Here is a 19,669-nt window from a genome sequence, read left to right on the forward strand (position 1 = left end):
CTGATGTAGATACTGAAAATTATATTTAAATATTAAGAAAATGTTCAAAGCTCCGAAAGCTTTTTATTATACATTTTAACCTGAAAATGCAAACACAAAAACGTTTTGTCTCAGTTTGTGTCGTTTTGCGTTTATAAACTAGAGCAGTAAAGCCATACAGTGCTTTTATTTTGAAAATCAAGGATGTACACACCTGCATCATTGTTACTTCTCCCTTGGCTAGAACATGTTGCTTCCACGCGGTGGCGCTGCTGTGCAGTATTAACACCCAGCTGTGTTGTGAATGGACTCTGTACCTGATTGGTCCATGTGCGTAAAACGCTTCTCACTCCTCATCCTCTTCATGTTGTGTTGGTTTTGGTTTTGGCACAGTCTTCTCTTCTGTGGCTCTCGGTTCTTCGGCAGTGCGACTGCGGTTCACTCGTTCACACTTGATTCATGGGAAACTTTGATTCTGTTCTGCTCTGATCGGTTCTGTGCGTAAAAAACAAACAAAACAAAACAACTCCAAAATGTCCAGTAGTTTGTTGGTGAAAACTCTGGAGGATCTGAGTCTGGATCCAGGATATGTGGCGGGGGACCCGAGTTCGTCCCTCAGCCTGTCCTCCGGCAGGTCGGGCCAGTCTCAGCCCCACACGGGCACCTCTCAGCGGGGACTATGGTGGCAGCACGCCGGCTCCCTGAACAGCAGGAACGGCAGCTGGGACACGGTGAGCACGTTGCCAGAGGACGCGGCGGACGTCCTGTCCAAGTGTCCGTGCCTGCCGGAGCTGGAGGAGTGTCCCTGGAGCGAGCAGGAGCTGCACGAAGTCGTGCGTAAAGTGGTGGGTTTGGACTTGCAGTTCACCGGCGAGGCTGTCCACCGCCTCTCCGCGCTCCTCCAGCGGGCTTTGGTGCGCGTGGCCAGGGAAGCGCAGCGGCTGAGCGCGCTGCACAGACGCTGCACGCGCCTGGAGGTGCAGAGCGCGGTGAGGCTGGTGATGAGCTGGGGTCTCGCCGAGCGCTGCGTCTCGTCCGCGCTGGGCGCCGTGTCCCTGCACTGCATGAGCTCCGGGGACAGTGCGCGTCAGCGGGGAGAGTCGGCGCGCTGCGGGCTGACGCTCTCCGTGGGCCGCTTCTTCAGGTGGATGGTGGAGACGCGCGTGTCCGTGCGGGTGCACGAGTACGCAGCCGTGTGCCTGACAGCTTGCCTGGAGACTCTGGTGGAGGAGGTGACCGCGAGAGCCGTGGACGCGGCGAGGCTGACCGCGGAGTACCAGAGGGAGCGTGGTAGTGGCGGTGGGGAGGTCACCTGCCGCCGCGCGGTGACCGCGGAGGTGCTGGAGGGAGCCGTGAACAACGACACGGAGCTGTGGGGACTGCTGCAGGTGTACGAGCATCTCATGTGCGGCAAGAATGCCAATGGTAAGTTTCACGTTTTATTTATCGAGTTTATAGTTATTTTAAGTTGAATTACATTTTATATTATTATTAATGTTTGCAGTCTGCAAAAAAAATGCAAATATTTTGGCTGTACTGTTGTTGTTGGTGAGTTCAGTATGTTATATGAACATTATTCCTGAGTCTCTGTGACATATTAGGAGGATTTTATGACCAGTTGCTTTAAATGTATTACATAATGCACCTTTAAATAAAAGAAAGACCACCTTTAGATATTATATTAGGTTTAAAAGTTATATTTAAGTACTGTCTGACACAAAGATTTCACATCCAGATTTTGGAAACTCTAAGAAACTCATCATCTTCCTGACAGCAGGGGCTGTTGTAGCAGGGCAGGTAAACCACGAGGCCCCACAGCTGTCAGCATGTGCCTGCTTTGCACAGCTTTATCATCCGCATATCATTAAGAGAACAGACTTCTAAATTGTCTAAGACAGATGTAACTTTCTGAATCAGTGACAGCTCTTGAAGCTCTTCCAAGAGCATCTTCTGCGCTGTTCCTATCTAGAGGATTTCTTTCCAAAGACTTCTTCCATGTAGCTAGCATAAGTCGCTTTGGATAAGAGCGTCTGCTAAATGCTTAATGCAAATATAGTATTTTTCTTTGACTGAATATAAACGTATGTCTTTAAAAGTTATTTCATCAATCGTCGTCCTCGGCCCACAGATACACGTGTTGGCTGTGCGTCAGAGTCAGGGGCACACAGTTCGCAGAATAACAACGCCATCGAAGGTCAAAAGTCACATGTGCACCAATGAAAACACGCGTGTGTTTTGACTTGACATGCGTGTGTTTTCACGCGTCACTCGACCTCACAGCCTGAGGCAGAACTCACAGGAGCAGCTGCTTCTCTATACTCCTGTTATCTGCGATAAAGACTGTTCCGTCAGTGTGTTGGTGAACGATCTGAAACATTCAGATTCTGGGTTTTGACACAACTTTCAATAAATATTAGAAATATAAGCAGCTCTGTCGATCATTAGGCTACGAGCTGATCCTGTGCCTCCTACACACAGGATGGTTTTACTGTGACTGTGGCCAACGTAGTCTAGATAATGATAAACGATAATTACCATTAGTTTAAGAAGTTTCACAGAACCGTGAATAGAGTGGTGGGGGTGGGGGGATGACTTGGACCACCCCCTCCAGACAGGAAACAGGCATTTAGGGTAATAACAGATATATACGGAAGTGGATGATTGTCCTGGATAAACGCCAGGACTTAATAGGAAACATTTAATGTGTTCGGATTTCGCGGAAACATAAAATAATATGACGAGTGAGCGTGACTAATAACCCCAATTTAAACGCAACATACTTAGATACAGTACATGGTCACGTCCTGAAATGTAGCTACTGTATCGGCTCAATGACAACACACAGAGGAGCAGAGTAAAGTATAGGTAAAGGGATACTTGAGTAAAAGTACAAGTATCTTAGAGTATATGACATTTACTGTACTTTCAAAAGTAATTTTATGATATAAGATTTACACCTAAGCCTCAAAATGTCTGTCTGGACTTTTTTTTTTTTTTTGCTTATTTTAATCATAAAAGGACCAGAAAATGTCCTGTAACTAAGTTCTTTTGCCCATTTTTTTTTTCAGAATAACTTTCAATATCAGGCATTTATTTACAATTGACTGCACATAGTGTATTAACAATTTAAAATGGAGAAAACCAAAAAGATTTTGTTGAGAAAAAGCATTGTATTTGTGCGCAGACACCAGATTGTGAGTGTTGAATTAGAAAACATATTTAAAATAACATTTATATGAGTCTTTGTCGCAATGTCCAAAAACAGGCCAAAAAAATGGAGACTTGCTGATGTACAGACGTTTTTCCAACTCTCTCTGATGCTGATTCGCCGGCTTCCTGCAACAGCACGAGTGAAATTACCGTAATAACCATACGTAGATTTTGATTTGTGCAACTTTTTAGCTTTAAGAAACATTTGGAAGTTTTACGATAGCACAAAAGAGGAAATGTAGTGGGGTAAAAGTTTCTAATTAGAGTAACAAGTATTCCTGACACCTTGTGAGCCAGAATATTGCTGAGAATGTTGCCGGATATTAAATGTGACGGAACAGAAGAAACTAAAAGTGGGGAATATATGTGAGCAGATGTTTCTGAGCTCAGCGACAACATAAATCTTTCTCTCTGCATTAATGACATTACAGGCTGTGTTTTTTATTTGATCCTCTCAGTAGGATCTCCACAAACACGGTGGAAGTGATCTTCTCACATTTCACTCCTGGCATTTATTTATATCATCAGATCGCATGAACCAACTTGGTCATGAAATAGTGTCCCAAAGTGTTGCCAGGGTGTGTGTGTGTGTGTGTGTGTGTGTGTGTGTGTTCTTGTACTTGCGACATACTGAGGACCAGTGAGGGTTTTTAACCAACAAAGTGAGGTAATTTTTACGGAGTGAGGACATTTTGGCCGGTCCTCACTTTGTTTTCATTGAAATCACTTCCTTAGGTTGCTATAACATGCTATACTCAATTTGTCCAAATCTGTTTTCCACATTTTGGATGACATATGACGTTTCTGTCAAATTTTGGACCAAACATTTTGGGTCAATTTTTTTTTGTCAAATTTTGGACCAACATTTTTTTTGTCAAATTTTGGACCAACATTTTTTTGTCAAAGATTTGTTAAAATTTTGAACGACATAGTATAAGTATGATGTTTTTGTAAAATTTTGGAACAAAAACTTTGGGTCAAATTTTGGACCAAAAACTTTTGGTCAAATTTTGGACCAAAATCTTTTGGTCAAATTAAAAAAAAAAAAATTTGGTCGACATGTTTTTGTAAAATTTTGGACCAAAAAAAAAAAAAAAAAAAAATGTTTTCCAGCCCTTTTTGCTCTGGGGCTCTACCTGCAGACATGTTATGGTAATGCAACCACTAGTTCTTTGTAGATATCATTCATGAAGTAGATATTTGTAATTGTGTTGATTTATAAAGTGGAAATGCTGGTCCTCACTTTGTCAGCAACGCAGTCCTCAGTATGCAGCAAGTACAAGAATGTGTGTGTGTGTGTGTGTGTGTTCGTTCCTGCCGTCACTGGTAGACTGGACATCAGCACCCTTTAGTGTTGTTTTAGTGAAGCAGACGGCAGTGGGAGCCGTGAACCTCGCGCAGCCTGATTGGGAATGAGAGCTCCTTTGTGTGGCCTGTGTGGGTCAGAGGCTAACAACACTCGCTCTCTTACTCGCCTTAACCCACCGCTTCTTGTTCACTCTCATTCGGGGGGGGGGGGGGGGTGGATTCAGACTAGTCTGTGTCCCAGCATGCAGTGGGGGGAGAAGGAGGGAAAAGCAGTGCCCTCAAGTTGAGTCGTGTTTACCTTTTTTTTTTTTACACAACTACTGCACAGACGTGATGTGAATTATTCACTGTGGCTTAGTTTTACAAGTCAATTCACTTTAATGCTTTACTTTGGTTACATGAAAAGCCTCTGTGTTTTAATCTATTAATATCCAAATAGTAAAAAAAATATTGAAAACAAAACACTCTACACAGTGTTGCATACAATCTGAATGAATAATCAAGGTGATTTTAGCTGCCTTTAAGATTTCCCTCTGTCAAACATCTGAGAGAATTTTAGATGTACATATTTTTTGGAGCAGTTTATTTACTGAAACACAGCTCAGTAGTTTATTCAATATGTTTGACATCAATAATAAATGCATTTCACGAATTTTGAATTCTGCAAAGATGTGAAATTCTCTGGAATTCAGGTGAAACATTTGCAATGATATGATGTTGCTAAAATTACAATCATCTCTGACATTCATCCAACGTTCTGATGTATCTGAAGTGAGCGATACTGGAAGTGAAAACACAAACGAAAGCACTCTGTGGAAAATCACACTCTAATAATCGTACGATGATGTCATTCCAAACATCATCGTCATTGTGATGATGATCCTCAGAGTTGTTCGCCCAAAACGCACAGTGCCGAGATCCTCGTCCTTTGTGTCCCGCTGGGTATTTGCTGACTCCTGAACAATGGAAAGAGCCTCAGTGAGGACAATCGACTGAAGCCCAACACAAACAGTGTACGTCAGACTTTAGACTCAACCACCGTCATCATCATCATCATAATCATCACTGACACTGAAATAAATCTAATGTCCTTTGTTACATTAATCATAGTAGCAGAGAGACTTAGCTGTTGTTCTTTGTAGATAGTGAAGAGGAACCTTTTTTTGATGTGCGGTGTCAGAAACCCCGTCATAATTGTGGGACTGACTATTTCAGCACATGCCGGGCTTATTGCTGCTGGCAGCATGCTGAAAAAGTCATCGTAGTTCACTTTTTTTTTAAAAGTGTGGTTGATTGAGACACTGACATGTAATCAGTGTCTTCATCATACAGATGACAGCAGTGTCTAGCCAGAAGGAAACACAAAGCACAATCTGCTAAACGTAAGATGCTTTGTGTCAGTGCCTCAATCAACCACGCTTCAAAAAGTCTGAACTGTATGAATCTTATGAAACTGAGAGAACGTGTGGCCTCACAATTTGGCAAAATACAAATAGCCATTTTTTAATCTAACCTATTATGTGCAGACAATCCAATTAAACTCAGGTTTAAGCAGATTATTTTGAAGTGTGGTTGATTGAGGCGGTGACGCGTAATCAGTATCTTGCCCAAGATCTAACTCTGCAGACACTGTACATGTGGGCTCACTATTTGGCAAGCAACAAATGGCTTTTGCCCTGGGTGAACTCTACTCGTTTCTTCATTGTCTGCTTCATTTGTCATGGTAGCAATTCAAATTCCTACATCATTTACAGCACTAGACAATGACAGGTATTCATTTTCTGATTGTTAGCATAGCTTTTAGCCTTAAATGTTTATGACGCATCTTTCTTTTTAAGACTTTAAGTGTAACGAAACCCCTCTTGCAAAGTATTGAAATTATACATGTGATATAAATCAGCTTACCTACTGCCTCTCTGGTCAAACACCACCTACTGCATTCAAATGTTGGGTATTTCATCCATGGTTGCATCACTGATTCACACTTTTCTCACTCTCTTGTCTAATCAAAGTCTCAGCCTACTTCTTGGCATTTTTCAAAATCAGGCATCGGGCAGAGTTAGCTGCAGAAGCCTGGGTTTAATTACTCTTTAATATTTATATTATCAGTCAGATCAATTATACAATCAGATGAATGAAAGACCAAAGCAAATTATACACATGCTGTGAAACTGTCACTGAGCTCCATGATGGGAATGATATAAAATGCCTTTAGAGCAGGTTTACCCAGGTTCGTAAATCAGGTATACCAGCAAAATGTTGTGTAAAAGAGGCTTTAGAAAACATTTTTACAAACATTTAGAATAGCGTGCATGCTCCAGATTTGCACATTTGCAGTGCCAGACCAATGTTTTAAAACAAATTGAAACATGGGCACAGTCTGCATGAGCGGAGCACGTATGCAATCTCCTGCACAAACATGACTCAGAAATCCTGAGTCTTTTACTGTGGAGAAACGGTGTTGACAGTGGAGGATGACCTCCATTTTTGCCTCAGCAGCAGCAGCAGCAGGATTTGTGTTCAGTTCCAATGTTGCATTGAAATCTCTTCAGGCGAACACAGGTGACCAGTAACCAAAATGTAACGTGTGACGTCGACACAGGCTGATGAACGATGTTTAGCGAACGACTGATTATCTGCCCCCCGATTCGCGAGTCAGAGCTGCAGAAAAAAACCGCACCTTGTCTTGTATGAAAGTCGGGTCCTGTTTGGATCCAAAGAAACTAACGTGTGGTTCAGCGGGACGAGAGGCAGATAATTGGGCCCCTCGATTACCTGCTGTGTTTACAGACACACAGTGAACAAGCATCTATTCATGGACACAACAGGAGTCCAGTCTGTGGTGGACAAAGCACAAATCACTGTTTTCTAATCCTTACCTCGGTCGTACAACACACACGCACACACACACACACACACACACACACACACACACACACACACACACACACACACACACACACACACACACACACACACACACACACACACACACACACACACACACACACACACACACACACACACACCTTGGCTCCTCTGTGGTTCTGTTGTCCTCACCAAACACTTGCAGCATTATATCACTCAGGAGAAAAGAGCTGTTGTTTTCAGGCGCGCTGACTGTGCCACTGTTTTCATTTGACACACACACACACACACACACACACACACACACACACACACACACACACACACACACACACACACACACACACACACACACACACACACTCAGCTTTGCCCTGCTTACATTCAGAATCATGAGTGATCGAGTCATTTCCTTTGACTCTCTCCTTGTGTATATGTGGTTAAATAAAAACATTGAAATTAGCGAGAGTATTTTCTTTTATTGCCTCCAGCTCAGATAACAGCAGTGACATGAACATGACACCCGCGGTGAGCGTACTTCGCCGTGTACTACTTAATTTTGGCAATCTAGTTGAGGACTATGATGCACAGACGTTTGCTGGTGAGCTTGAAAGACGGGCTGAGGCCAAAGAAATAGAAAGTTTCGCCACAGAGACACTGCTGTTCTAATTTGGTGATGCGTCGCAGGTTTCTCACTCACCTCAGTACGATTTCAAAGTAAACATCGGTGTATTTCCACATGATGTTACGCCACATCGTATTGTGATCGTTACATTTACATTTAAGCATTTAGCAGACGCTCTTATCCAAAGCGACTTACAGAAGAGGAATAACGTACATGGAAGTAGTCTTGGAAAGAACCGCACTACATAGAAACAAGGGTTCCAAAAGGCTCCTTCTACAAGGGCTGAGGTTCTACCTGGAAACATTTGCTTCTGAAAAACCCTTTCCCGAAGAAAGGGTTCTTGGTAACGCTAATGGTTCCAGTAAGAACCATTTTGATCCAGAAAGCCCTTTAAAACACCTTTCCTTTATAAAGGGCTTTAAAAGGGTTCTTGGTGGAACCCTCCAAACAGGTTCCATGTGGAACCTTTATAAAAATGTTTTACCTGGAGCCAAAAAGGGTTCTGCTATGAGGACAAGCCAAAAAAACTTATATGGTTTTACTTAACACTTTTATTTCTAAGCGTGTATATAAACACAGTGGACTGTTAGAGGCTGAGAGTGCTGAGATGGATCCAAGTGCAGAAGGAGATAGGGTAAGGTAGGGTAAGGACAGAAGATGCTCTTGGAAGAGTTGAGTTTTCAAGGGCTTCTATCAACTTTAGTGCAGATTTGCCAGTGAAAAAAACACAAGCCTTTACTTCATTCACCAACAAGTACCTGCTCTGTAATCTCAGTTTACACGCTTGTCAGTTGCAATCGCGTCAATGTGCTCAGTATGTTGAGGTACAAACAGTTTTGTCAGATTTGTCGTCTAAGATTTGAATAGCGTTGTTCTCATTGCAAAACAGAAAGACAAAACCTGCAAAACCATGTATTGTTGCTGCTGATTTTTAATCCCACTCTGGTCATCAGCACGCCTCTTTCACAGTCACGTTAAACACGTGAGTGGAAGTTGGAGGGAGGACTTTGTGATGTTGGTTCAGGCTCAAACGCAGTTGACACAAGGTTTGACTTTTTCCTCATGTTAATGCAGCACATGATGACGACGTCGTGTTTGAATAAAAACATCTCAGGACAGACACAAAGTGGTATAAGTGCATATTATAACAAATGCTATCTATATATAGTAGATATGTAGATAGCATTTGTTTTAATATTTACATTCTCTGAAGTGAGAAAAGTGAAGAAATTTCCAATTTATGTCACATGCAATAATAAAAATAAAAAGTTGATACAGTGTGAAAGTACCTAGAGTGAGCATACAGCACATACAGTGAACATCTTTAAAAAAAAAAACAGTTCTACTTCCTTCTGTTTTTGTAGTTTAACATAAAGTCCAGATGGAGATTATCTGATATAAAGGTTCCGTCGCGCTGCAAGTGTTGAATTACTTCCTCCTCTCGGCTCGGTGTCTGTGATCTTTGTCTCGGTATCAGACTGCGTCCGTTTCCACTTCCTCTCTGAGCTTTGAACACAGCGGATGAAAATCCTTACAGATTAGTCGTTTATAGGACATGAGTGAGGAAGAGCCTTCTCCAGTTTTCTGTCGCTTTGATCGCCTGTAAACCTCTGGACATAAATCCACTTAACCCTTTTTCCTTTTGTTACAGTTTTTTTTTTTTTTTTTAATTTTCATGTAGAAAATGAAGGTACAAACAATATACGGTTCTTTGTCCATCTATGGTGAAAAGAAACAATCCAAAAGAATACATGTATATATATATATATATAAGAATATAAAAGAAACAAACAAACAAATAAATTGAAAGGAACATCATTTTAGTTTCCCAATCCTGGTCCTCTGGGAACCCTGTCCTGCATGTTTTAGTTAGTTTCCCTGCTACAACAACCTGACTGATATCCTAAACTTAACATGATTATTTTTGAGATATTAGAGATGCAGGAGAAGAATGAGCCGTAAGACTGTATATTTTGGAGTTTTGAGCGTTGCATTTTTTTTGTTCATGGTTCATGTTTGATTGAGTTTCTTGATGATTTTGCAGCCAGTGGCTCATAAAGCTTTTAATAACACCTTAAAAGTTTCGAAAAGCCCTTAAAACGTGGGTCATTAAGTGTGGAGTAGATAGAAAGTAGGTCACATTTTGATAAAAATGCAGTTGAAGGTAACGAGGAAGGAATATTATGGAAGGAATTGCGCAACGTTCTTGATGCCAACAAGTGCCCGTAAAACACCAAAGAAGTCATTATCTGTAATGGAACTGTGGATTTGGGCTGCGCTAACTAAACGACTAATGCACCAGTTAGTCATTCCATGTGGTTTTGGAGAGAAATGACATCATGTCAAACAATGATACTAGGACAAGTCTATTCAACTTAAGGCCCGGGGGGCAGAATCGACCCTTCAAGCAATTTGGACCGGCCTGCTTCACTTTAACCCATAAATAATGAATGTATTATTAAAAAGCCAATAAAACCGTATAGCTTTGCCTATTTCTGGCACTTTGTGACACTTTGCGTCCCTTTTTGGCTGTAATTGTATGCATCCTATGTATGTACCAGAATATCTTGCACTATGAGCCAACTGTAGCGGTACCAGTGTCACGTTGGTACTGTAACTTTTATTTTTTTGCACTAAGAGCCAACCGTTACTTATATTTCTGCAAAAACAGCCTTTTGAGGCCGTTGCACCTTAATGTCTTTTATATTGTTTCCTCTAATTGTGTAAGAGCCAGTTGTGACTGTTATACCCAAATGTTGATGCAAATTGGTATTGTACCTGAATGTTGGTGGGTTTTGTTACTTAACTTTTTTGCACAAAACTAGCAGCCATTTTAATAAATAAGTGCAAAATAATTTAACACATTTTGTATCTATTTGTATCCGTCTACTGTACATGCAACACAAAATATTTTAGTTGAATAGCCCTGTACTAGGACATGTTTGAATAAGATTAAATAACACGACCGTGATCTTCTGTGTGTGTGTGTGTGTGTGTGCAGGTGATCTCTCACTGCCAGCCCATATCAGCCCATACATGAAGGTTCCTGAGGATCCAGCGGAGAGCAGGGAGGACGCTTACATCCAGCTCGAGCTGCGGACGCTGGAGCAGGCGTTGCTGGCAACCAGCGTGGGCAGCATCGCAGAGCTCAGTAAGTGTGTCTGGAGTGCGCGCGTGTGTTTGTTTAAACTGTGTGACTGGTGTCGGGCTCCTGGGACCCCCTCACCAAGCCCACCACCCCTGCCTAATCATTACGTAACAACGCGTGGCTTGTGTCCAGAAAACAAGGAGTCCTTCACACCCTGCAGGCCACTCGAGCTCACCGTGTTACCACTCGTTACTGAAAGAAAGTATAAAAAAAAAAAAAACGTCTCGTTTTTACGGACTTGACGACAAGTTGGTGTGGTCACAGGACTCACAGGCGCTGTGTTTGTTAGACTTTAAATCCATGTCGTGGGTGATTTAACAGCTTTTACTCCCTCGTTACATTATATTTGATGTCTGATGAGGTTGTTTGGAGAAGTATAAAACGAAGGAAAGTTTGCGTTTCAGGCTTCAGCGGGGGGGTCCCGGGCTTCAGTATTTTCTTTCACGGCTATTGACTCGGTTAATCAGTTATTTTACTGTCACACAGGAGCAAAGAAACCATTGTACAACTGATCCGAACACTCAGAAACCTCTAGTATCTGCAACCTTCGACGTCCTGTATACGAGCTCTTCCAGTTTTTGGATTCTGTCCATCACTGTGAACTGTGAAAAATTGTTATTTTTGCTGTTAAATGTGTTTTTTATATTAGTTTGTTTTTACAGTAATGGTGGCACTTAAAGATGGCGACGGTGTTTGTTGGGTTATAAACGGTGCTGTTAAAAAATGAATGCTCAACAAAACTGAGTCTGAGTCACTGAGTCTGTTGTTTGTTTGTTTGTTTGTTAAAGGTCCAGCGTCAACACTAATGAACGCTTTATAATTACTAATAAAGTGCAAACATGTTCCCAGTATAGATGAACTAATGGAAGGTTAACTTCATGTGTCTGCTCCACAATTATAAGATTAGTACGGTGGCCCTGGAGTGCCAAACACAACAATATTTAAGAACACTAAAACATTAAGAAAATGATGTGTTTTCTTGATGTTTTAGTGTTTTGTTGATGTTTTTCTTGTACAAACCATAGAAAAGCTATTCTACTATTCTATGTACGATCATGTTAATGCCATCAGTTAGTAAATTAAGTTTCGTTATAAAAGTCTCTTTTGTGAAGCGAGTTGGCTTCATTTGTTCCGTCTGTTTTTTCCGTCTGTCTGCAGGTGACCTGGTGTCTCGAGCGATGCATCACATGCAGCACCTGCGCTCCTCCAGCCCGTGCCTGAGCCCCGCTCGTTCAGCCAATCAGCCGTCGGTGTCTTGGGCCCCGGACGCCCTGCGCACGCTCTACTACTTCCTGTCCAGCTCACAGATGGAATCACTGGAGAACCCCAACCTGGAGCTGTCAGCCATGTCACTGACGAGAGAGAGGTGTGTGTGTGTGTGAGGAGAATATTATATATAGAATATATTATATTATATTATATTATAGAAAGGTTTGAATCTAAACAGCATGACAAATAATATACAGCGGCTATAAGAATTTATAGAATGTATAGTGTCTTATATCTTTTTCAGCGCAACCAACAGACAATCTGAAGACATTTCTTTTCCAGTTCGTCACAGTTCAAAGTTAGCTTGGCTCGTTTTTAATGAATATATATATTTTAAATATATATATATATATATAATTATATATATATATATATATATAGTAAATAAAATAAAATAATAAAATAATAAAAAATGCAAAGATACAATTTTTCCTTTGCTTTTTTTCTTGGTGCGTACCTTAAAGGGTTAACTCAAAAATACAAGACAACCCAAAAAAATCCCAATTTTCTGAAGCCTGAATATATAAACTTGTAAACACACACACCCATAATGTCCATATAAGGAGTTGTGTAGCAATTTACCAAGGGTGCACCTGCGCCTACGTGAGTACTAAGGGTTAAGATTAAAAGCTCAGATCAAAGACGATAGCAGATAAATATAAGCAGGCAATAAATGAATTAGAGGAAGATTAAGAAAAACACATTTTAAAGAAGTGTTTCCTAATCCTCCTCCAGGCCTTTCCTGCTCCTGCCTCCTCTCATGGAGTGGATCAGAGTCGCCGTGGTGCACGCTGAACATCGCCGCAGCCTGTTGGTGGACAGCGATGACGTCAGACAGACGGCCAGGCAGCTTCTTCCTGGGCTGGACTGTGAACCCAGACAGTTTAAGTAAGACGTGCTCGCACGTCGGCTGTGTTTTACCTGCACGTTTGAAACAAAACCAGCAGATTGACAGTGTTTTTTTTTCTGTGTGGTTTCTGCAGGTCCGAGTGCTGCTTCCACTCTTTCAAATATCTCGATGCAGAAGCTGCTTCGGTCAAGTTCCAGCAGGATCTTGGTTTCAGGATGCTGTTGTGTGGTCGCACGGATTTGGTCCATCAGGCCACGAGGCTTCTGGGAGCTCAGAGTGTGAACGCCATGGACGACCAGGTGGAGGACATTAACATTCACAAGTCCTGCAAACATTAAATAATCGGGATTTTGTGTTTTAATAGTTGGTAAACTGTTTGTACCTAGTTTCTCAGGTACAATCTCTTTTAATCTCCTATATGATGGCTGATGTTTTTGTTAAAGCAAGCATTGGGTACAAATGACTGTGCTGCAAATCAGCATTTTAAAAGAGAGGCAGTCAATAAATGTAGAATGTAGCACGACAATGAAGTAAACACATTTTATTTGTCCCAGTTATTCATGAAAATAACCTAATTTATAGAAAACGCCAACATTAGATTTTATTATATCTTGGTATTTTATGTTTTAGTTTAGAGAGCTAGATATATAGGTTTTAATTAATTTGCTAATCTTTAAACTGACTGAGGCCAAGCTGCTATACCTCTAAGGCCCACCAGAGGGCCATGACCCACACTTTGGGAACCACTGTTACAGAGATCCTGGATAATTGAACTATTTGTATGTACTATTTGACCATGATTAAGTCTCTAAAGATGTGTGTGTGTGTGTGTGTGCTGCTGTTGCAGGGATTGACTCCTCTGATGTACGCGTCTGCAGCAGGAGACGAAGCTCTGGTGCAGATTCTTGTTGAGGTCGGAGCTCGTCTGGATCTGCAGGTAAAAACACACCTGCTGTAACACAGCTGTGGGTGTGTTTGTGCCACAGATGACCAACGTGTGTGTGTGTGTGTGTGATGTAGGTCCCTGGCTGCTCCATCAAGCATCCCTCCGTTCATCCTGGCAGCAGACACTGGGTGGCGCTGACGTTCGCTGTGCTGCACAGTCACCTGTGTGTGGTTCAGGTGAGGATATATGTATATATTTATTTTTATATATATATATATATATATATATATATATATATATATATATACATACATACATAAGTATATGTGTGTGTGTATATATGTATATATATATATGTATATATATATATACATACATACATATATACATACATACATATACATGTATCTATACATACATATGTATGTATATGTATATATATATATATATATATATATATATATATATATACATACATACATACATACATACATACATACATATACATGTATCTATACATACATATGTGTATATTTATTTATATGTATACTCTATGTGGTTATGGACTGTGGGAGTTAGTTGTACCCTGAGTGAACCCAGGGGAGAACATGCAAACTCCACACAGAAAGACCCTTGATCAAACCGGTGATCTTCACGCTGTGAGGCAACAATGCTAGCCACTGTATCACCATGTGACCCCAAAATACATACAGTTTCATGGAATGGGAGGATGTTAACGAAGGCTGTTAAGACGTCAGATCCTGAATAAATAATTATTCTGGTCAAGATAATTCACGATATCTATAGATAATTAGATATGTGTATGTTTAACCTTTAGTTTGAGCTTGGTATAGATTTTTTAGATTAGAGTCGTTGTGCAGAGCTAGACTAATAAACCCATCTTTTTTATGAAGTTCTGCTTCCTCGAGGAGGACAGTGCGTCTCATCTCTGTGTCCTTGTGTCGGCAGCTGCTGTTGGAGGCCGGAGCAGACGTGGAGGGTGGAGCCCTGCAAGACGACCAGGAGAACTCCGCTGAGACGCCACTGCAGTTAGCCGCTGCCGCAGGTAACCTGTCACACTAAAGAGTCAACTAAAAAACAAAACATGATTCGTCACAGATGCCATAATCCAGCATATTTTAAATATGTTGTTAGTGATAGTGAGGGTTTATAAATCAGGCCCAAATCTTAAAAATGTGGCTGTGAAACACACCTTGAACAAAGTTTGCATCTTCCCATTAAAGTTAAATGAAATGAAATAATTGTTTACTTAGCTTGAAAATGCAGGAACTAAATGTTCCTTTTCTTCTAAGGTGACTATGAGATGGTGAGCTTGCTGCTCAGCCATGGAGCAGACCCTCTGCTCAGAGTGCATCATGGGAACTCACTGACATCGCCGCTGTATGAGGACATGAACTGCTTCAGCTATGCTGCAGCACACGGACACAGGTGAATATGATGATGAGAGAAGGTGGGCGGGGCTTGCGTCGAGTAGATTGACCATAAAGGCTTCTCCCGCATCTCCAGGAACGTTCTCCGGAGGCTGCTGCTGCAGCCCGAGCACGGGAAGGAGGACATCCTTTCACTGGAGGAGATTCTCGCCGAGGGGGTGGAGGAAGAGGAGGTGAAAAAAACCGCTGCTCGCCCCGCGTCTGCTGACTCGTCAAACCCTGCTCCCAGGCTGTGTAAGGCCAGGATGAAGGCTCTGCAGCAGGCGGCGTATTACAGCGCTGAGCACGGCTACCTGGATGTAACCATGGAGCTCAGAGAGATGGGTGAGAACACCTGCGTTTTTAGATCACTTTCTGAGGGCGTTATTGTACCTCAGGTAACGGCACGTACCGTTTCTCCCATTCTTGTGAATGCAATATTTCTATTTCCTTTCAAATTTGGTACAGATATTCACACTTAACATGATTTTGGCGTCTTGAATACAACATTTGATCTTTAAGTGGTAGTTGTTGGTAGTGTTGGTTGTATAAGTTACCCCAGCTTCAGATTCACTGTGGCTTTTCAGAATGGAACTCTACTTTCTCCTACAACAAAGTCCAAAATTAGCCTGTGAGGACACAGGAGCTGCTGATCTGCTGCTGCTTCAACTCTGAACTAAGGATTTGAGACACCAAAGTCCCAAACTCCTCTGTGCCATGATGTAAAATAACTGATTTTCTCTATGGACCGATAGTGATTGGCAGTTAAAGGTGCATTATGTAATAAATCTAAAGCAACTGGCCATAAAATCCTCCTAATATGTCACAGAGACTCAGGAATAATGTTCATATAACAAACTGAACTCACCAACAACAACAGTACAGACAAAATATTTGCATTAAAAAAAATATTTTGCAGACTGCAAATCATGTTTATGTTTTGAAATCGTGTTTTGGCATGTGGCGCCACCTACCGCCGTCTACCAATCATTGCAGTCAGTAGAGTCTCAGCTGCCGAGCAACCGCGGGTTGCCAGTTACGTCAGAAAACGAAACCAAAATTGAATTTGAGTGCAGTTTTTGGCCACATTCTTACATATGGCACCTTCAAAAGTGAACATATTGTCATCTGCCCGCTGTGTGACCAGGTGTTCCCTGGAAGCTCCACACCTGGCTCCAGTCTCTGCACAGAGCCCGTCAGCTCTGCAGGGATGAGGTCACCGTCTGTCTCCTCACGGAGTTCAGCTCCGTCAGGACGGAGGACTACAGCGGCGAGCTGCTGTCCACTGGGATACCGCTCATGTTCAGCATGTTGGAGACCAGTAAGGTACAACACCCACCTGCCTCTCTGCTCTGACACGTCTTCATGTCTGTGCTGGTGTCCTCACGTGTTTAATGTGACACCTCTGCAGGACTACGTGATAACCAAGCGGCTGGCGTCCATCTTTTCTCACTGCTACGGCCGCTCTCCTGTGCCTCCTGTCCCAGCCATGGACCTCACCCTGTCCACACAGCTAGGTAACATTTTGCCGAGGTCACGTGACAACCACGTGTACCTGAATATACCAGAAGGATGACTAAAAATTCCCATCTGCCCGCAGACGTTCACTTCCTCAACAATCCAGACATGTCTGATGTGACATTCGTGGTGGACGGCCAACCGTTCTTTGCTCACAGAGTTCTCCTGATGTCCGCTTCTGAAAGGTCTGTCTCTGTCCTTCCTTAGTTTAATATGTAGGTATTAAATATATGCTTTACAACAGGGGTGTCAAACTCATTTTCACTGAGGGCCACATCAGCATCAGGTTACCCTCAAAGGGCCAGATGTAACTGTCATACAGAATAAATGTAACTAAGTGTAACCAAATATAATGTAAAATAAAGTTAACTGCTCTGTAACATATTGCTAAATAACTTTCTGTATTTATTACTTCTTCAATTTCACTCGTCGCATGATGCATATACAATGATACACTGCGATCTAGTGGCGGTGCCCTCACTTTGCGGGTAACACAATCGCCATGCATGGTGGGAAATGTAGTTTATGGTCAACACACGCCTTAAAGCAGCAAAGACCTATTTTAACACAGATTTTTAAGACCAATTAATCACTCGCGGGCCACATAAAATGATGTAGCGGGCCACATCTGGTCCCCAAACCAAATAAAACAAAGCAGAAGTTACAAATAAAAATGGAATAATGGTACAATATAGGAGAATAATCACTAATTTAGTGTGCTATTGTACCTGTATAATTATTTTTCAGCATGACATATGCAATAAATACCAACACCATCAGTTTAATTTATTTATGTCATCTCAAGTTGTTTTTTTTTTTTACTAATAACAGATATAATGAAGGTGTTTGTTAGTGTATATTATTAGTACCTGAGGAAAATCAAATTATAGTGTTACAAAATACAAATCATCTAAAATGAGCTCTCACTGGTGTCTGGTGTTACCTCAGGTTTCGACAGATGCTGAGTGACTCGACAGACGAAGTCATCCACATCGAACACATGAGCTACAGCTCGTTCCAGGTGAGGCACTGATTTGTCACGTGTTGCCATGGCGATGATGATGATGATGATGATGATGATGATGATGATGATGGATGATGGATGATGATGATGAAGAGCCTGTGTCTTCATCTGTGCAGATGATGATGAAGTCTCTGTATTGCGGAGGAACAGAGGGACTGAGCCTCTCGGAGTCTGAGGCGATGAAGGTAAGTGTGACTCAGTCTGGGCCTCACATGAATCTGTGTAGGTGATTAGAAAATAAAATCAATGTTAATGATAATAATGATAAGTAAAGCTAAGTAAATTGCAGATACCACCCATTATTATATGTTTTTACTGTAAGCACCTGGGGTCATATGAAACAGTAGAACTGACTGTACAGGCTGAATTGAACTGGATTGAACACTTTGAAAAGTCTCTCCAAACAACCACAGAAATGTGCGTGTATTAGTATGTAGTACTGACACATAGTAAGATCTCCACTAGAGGGCATAACAGAGCTACAGAGAGTTCAGTGACACACTGTGCAGCATCAGGTCACATTTTTCTGTCCAAACCAAAAGACAAAACTATCTGGACTGAGATATGGACGTCTCAGTGTAGACATGTCCTCCATCCTCCCTGAAATGTAATGCATTCTTAAATGTTGCGTTCAAGTGATGTCATATTGATAAGGATTTGTGTCAAATAGACTAGCCCGGTCAACGTGACTGACGAAAACCTCTTATGAATTTCAAAAACGTTGTCTGAATTGGCCTGAGCCATCAGGTATCAAGTCAACTGCTGTGGTTCAGGAGGTAGAGCAGCTACGTCTTCAAACTACAGGGTTGTTCTACGATCTCTAAAAATACAAGTTTTTACAAGAAAAAAACCAAGAAAAGTAAAAAACAGTAGTGTTTCTGTCGTCCTTCTGGTGAATGGAGATACAGATGTTTTTATATACTATGTTTATATCGTTCTGTTTCTGCAGCTGCTGCCCGTGGCCTCTTTCTTCCAGCTCAGAAGTTTACAGAGGAGCTGTGAGATGGCGCTGTCACTGAGTCTGACACTGGACAATGCTGTCGGCTACTACCAGACCGCCAAGGTACAAAAATGTTTTTTTTTATTAAGTTCACATTCAGTTTTCATTGTAATTGGTGAAATGGATCCCACTTAATAGCTTATCTGTGTGTGTGTGTGTAGCACCATGGAGCAGCTGAACTCTGCAGGTTTTCTGAAGGATTCTTCCTGCAGCACATGGACCAGCTCCTGGACAGGGAGGACTTCCACCGCCTGCTGCTTGGTGGAATCGGACAGGAGCTTCTCTGCCCCGGGGCAGGGACGTGGGACCGCGATGTGCTGGACCTCCTCAGGGATCTGGAGGCTGCACTGACACAAAGACTTTACACCCTTCACTGTGCGTGTCGAGAATAGGTGCACGGTGCTTGTGTTTTAGGGAAAAAACAGCCATAGAAAATGGTCAGATGTTCGGACTATAATAGAAAATATTAGTTATTTGTGTAGATAATTTTCTGAAAAGTGTTTTTGAAAGAGGGTCATACTAAAAGCACAGTCTGTAGGATTTCCTGAAGTAGC

At 41.9% G+C, this 19,669-nt stretch overlaps 1 protein-coding gene across 1 annotated transcript; it reads left to right on the forward strand.

Annotated features, from left to right (window-relative positions):
• Nucleotides 1-512: 512 nt before the first annotated feature.
• LOC310936995 (ankyrin repeat and BTB/POZ domain-containing protein 2-like) lies at nt 513-19,507 on the forward strand (the record flags this gene model as incomplete). Its single annotated transcript, XM_083901175.1, has 17 exons — nt 513-1,404; nt 10,992-11,141; nt 12,297-12,504; nt 13,143-13,295; nt 13,391-13,556; nt 14,105-14,194; nt 14,278-14,379; nt 15,113-15,209; nt 15,457-15,592; nt 15,671-15,918; nt 16,721-16,899; nt 16,985-17,090; nt 17,174-17,276; nt 18,040-18,112; nt 18,232-18,300; nt 19,065-19,178; nt 19,277-19,507. The coding sequence occupies 17 exons, from the start codon at nt 513-515 to the stop codon at nt 19,505-19,507; spliced, it is 3,117 nt and encodes a 1,038-aa protein (XP_083757301.1).
• Between the last annotated feature and the right edge of the window lie 162 nt (nt 19,508-19,669).

This window comes from Microchirus variegatus, assembly GCF_963457635.1.
Source record: "Microchirus variegatus genome assembly, chromosome: 14".
NCBI lineage: Eukaryota > Metazoa > Chordata > Actinopteri > Pleuronectiformes > Soleidae > Microchirus > Microchirus variegatus.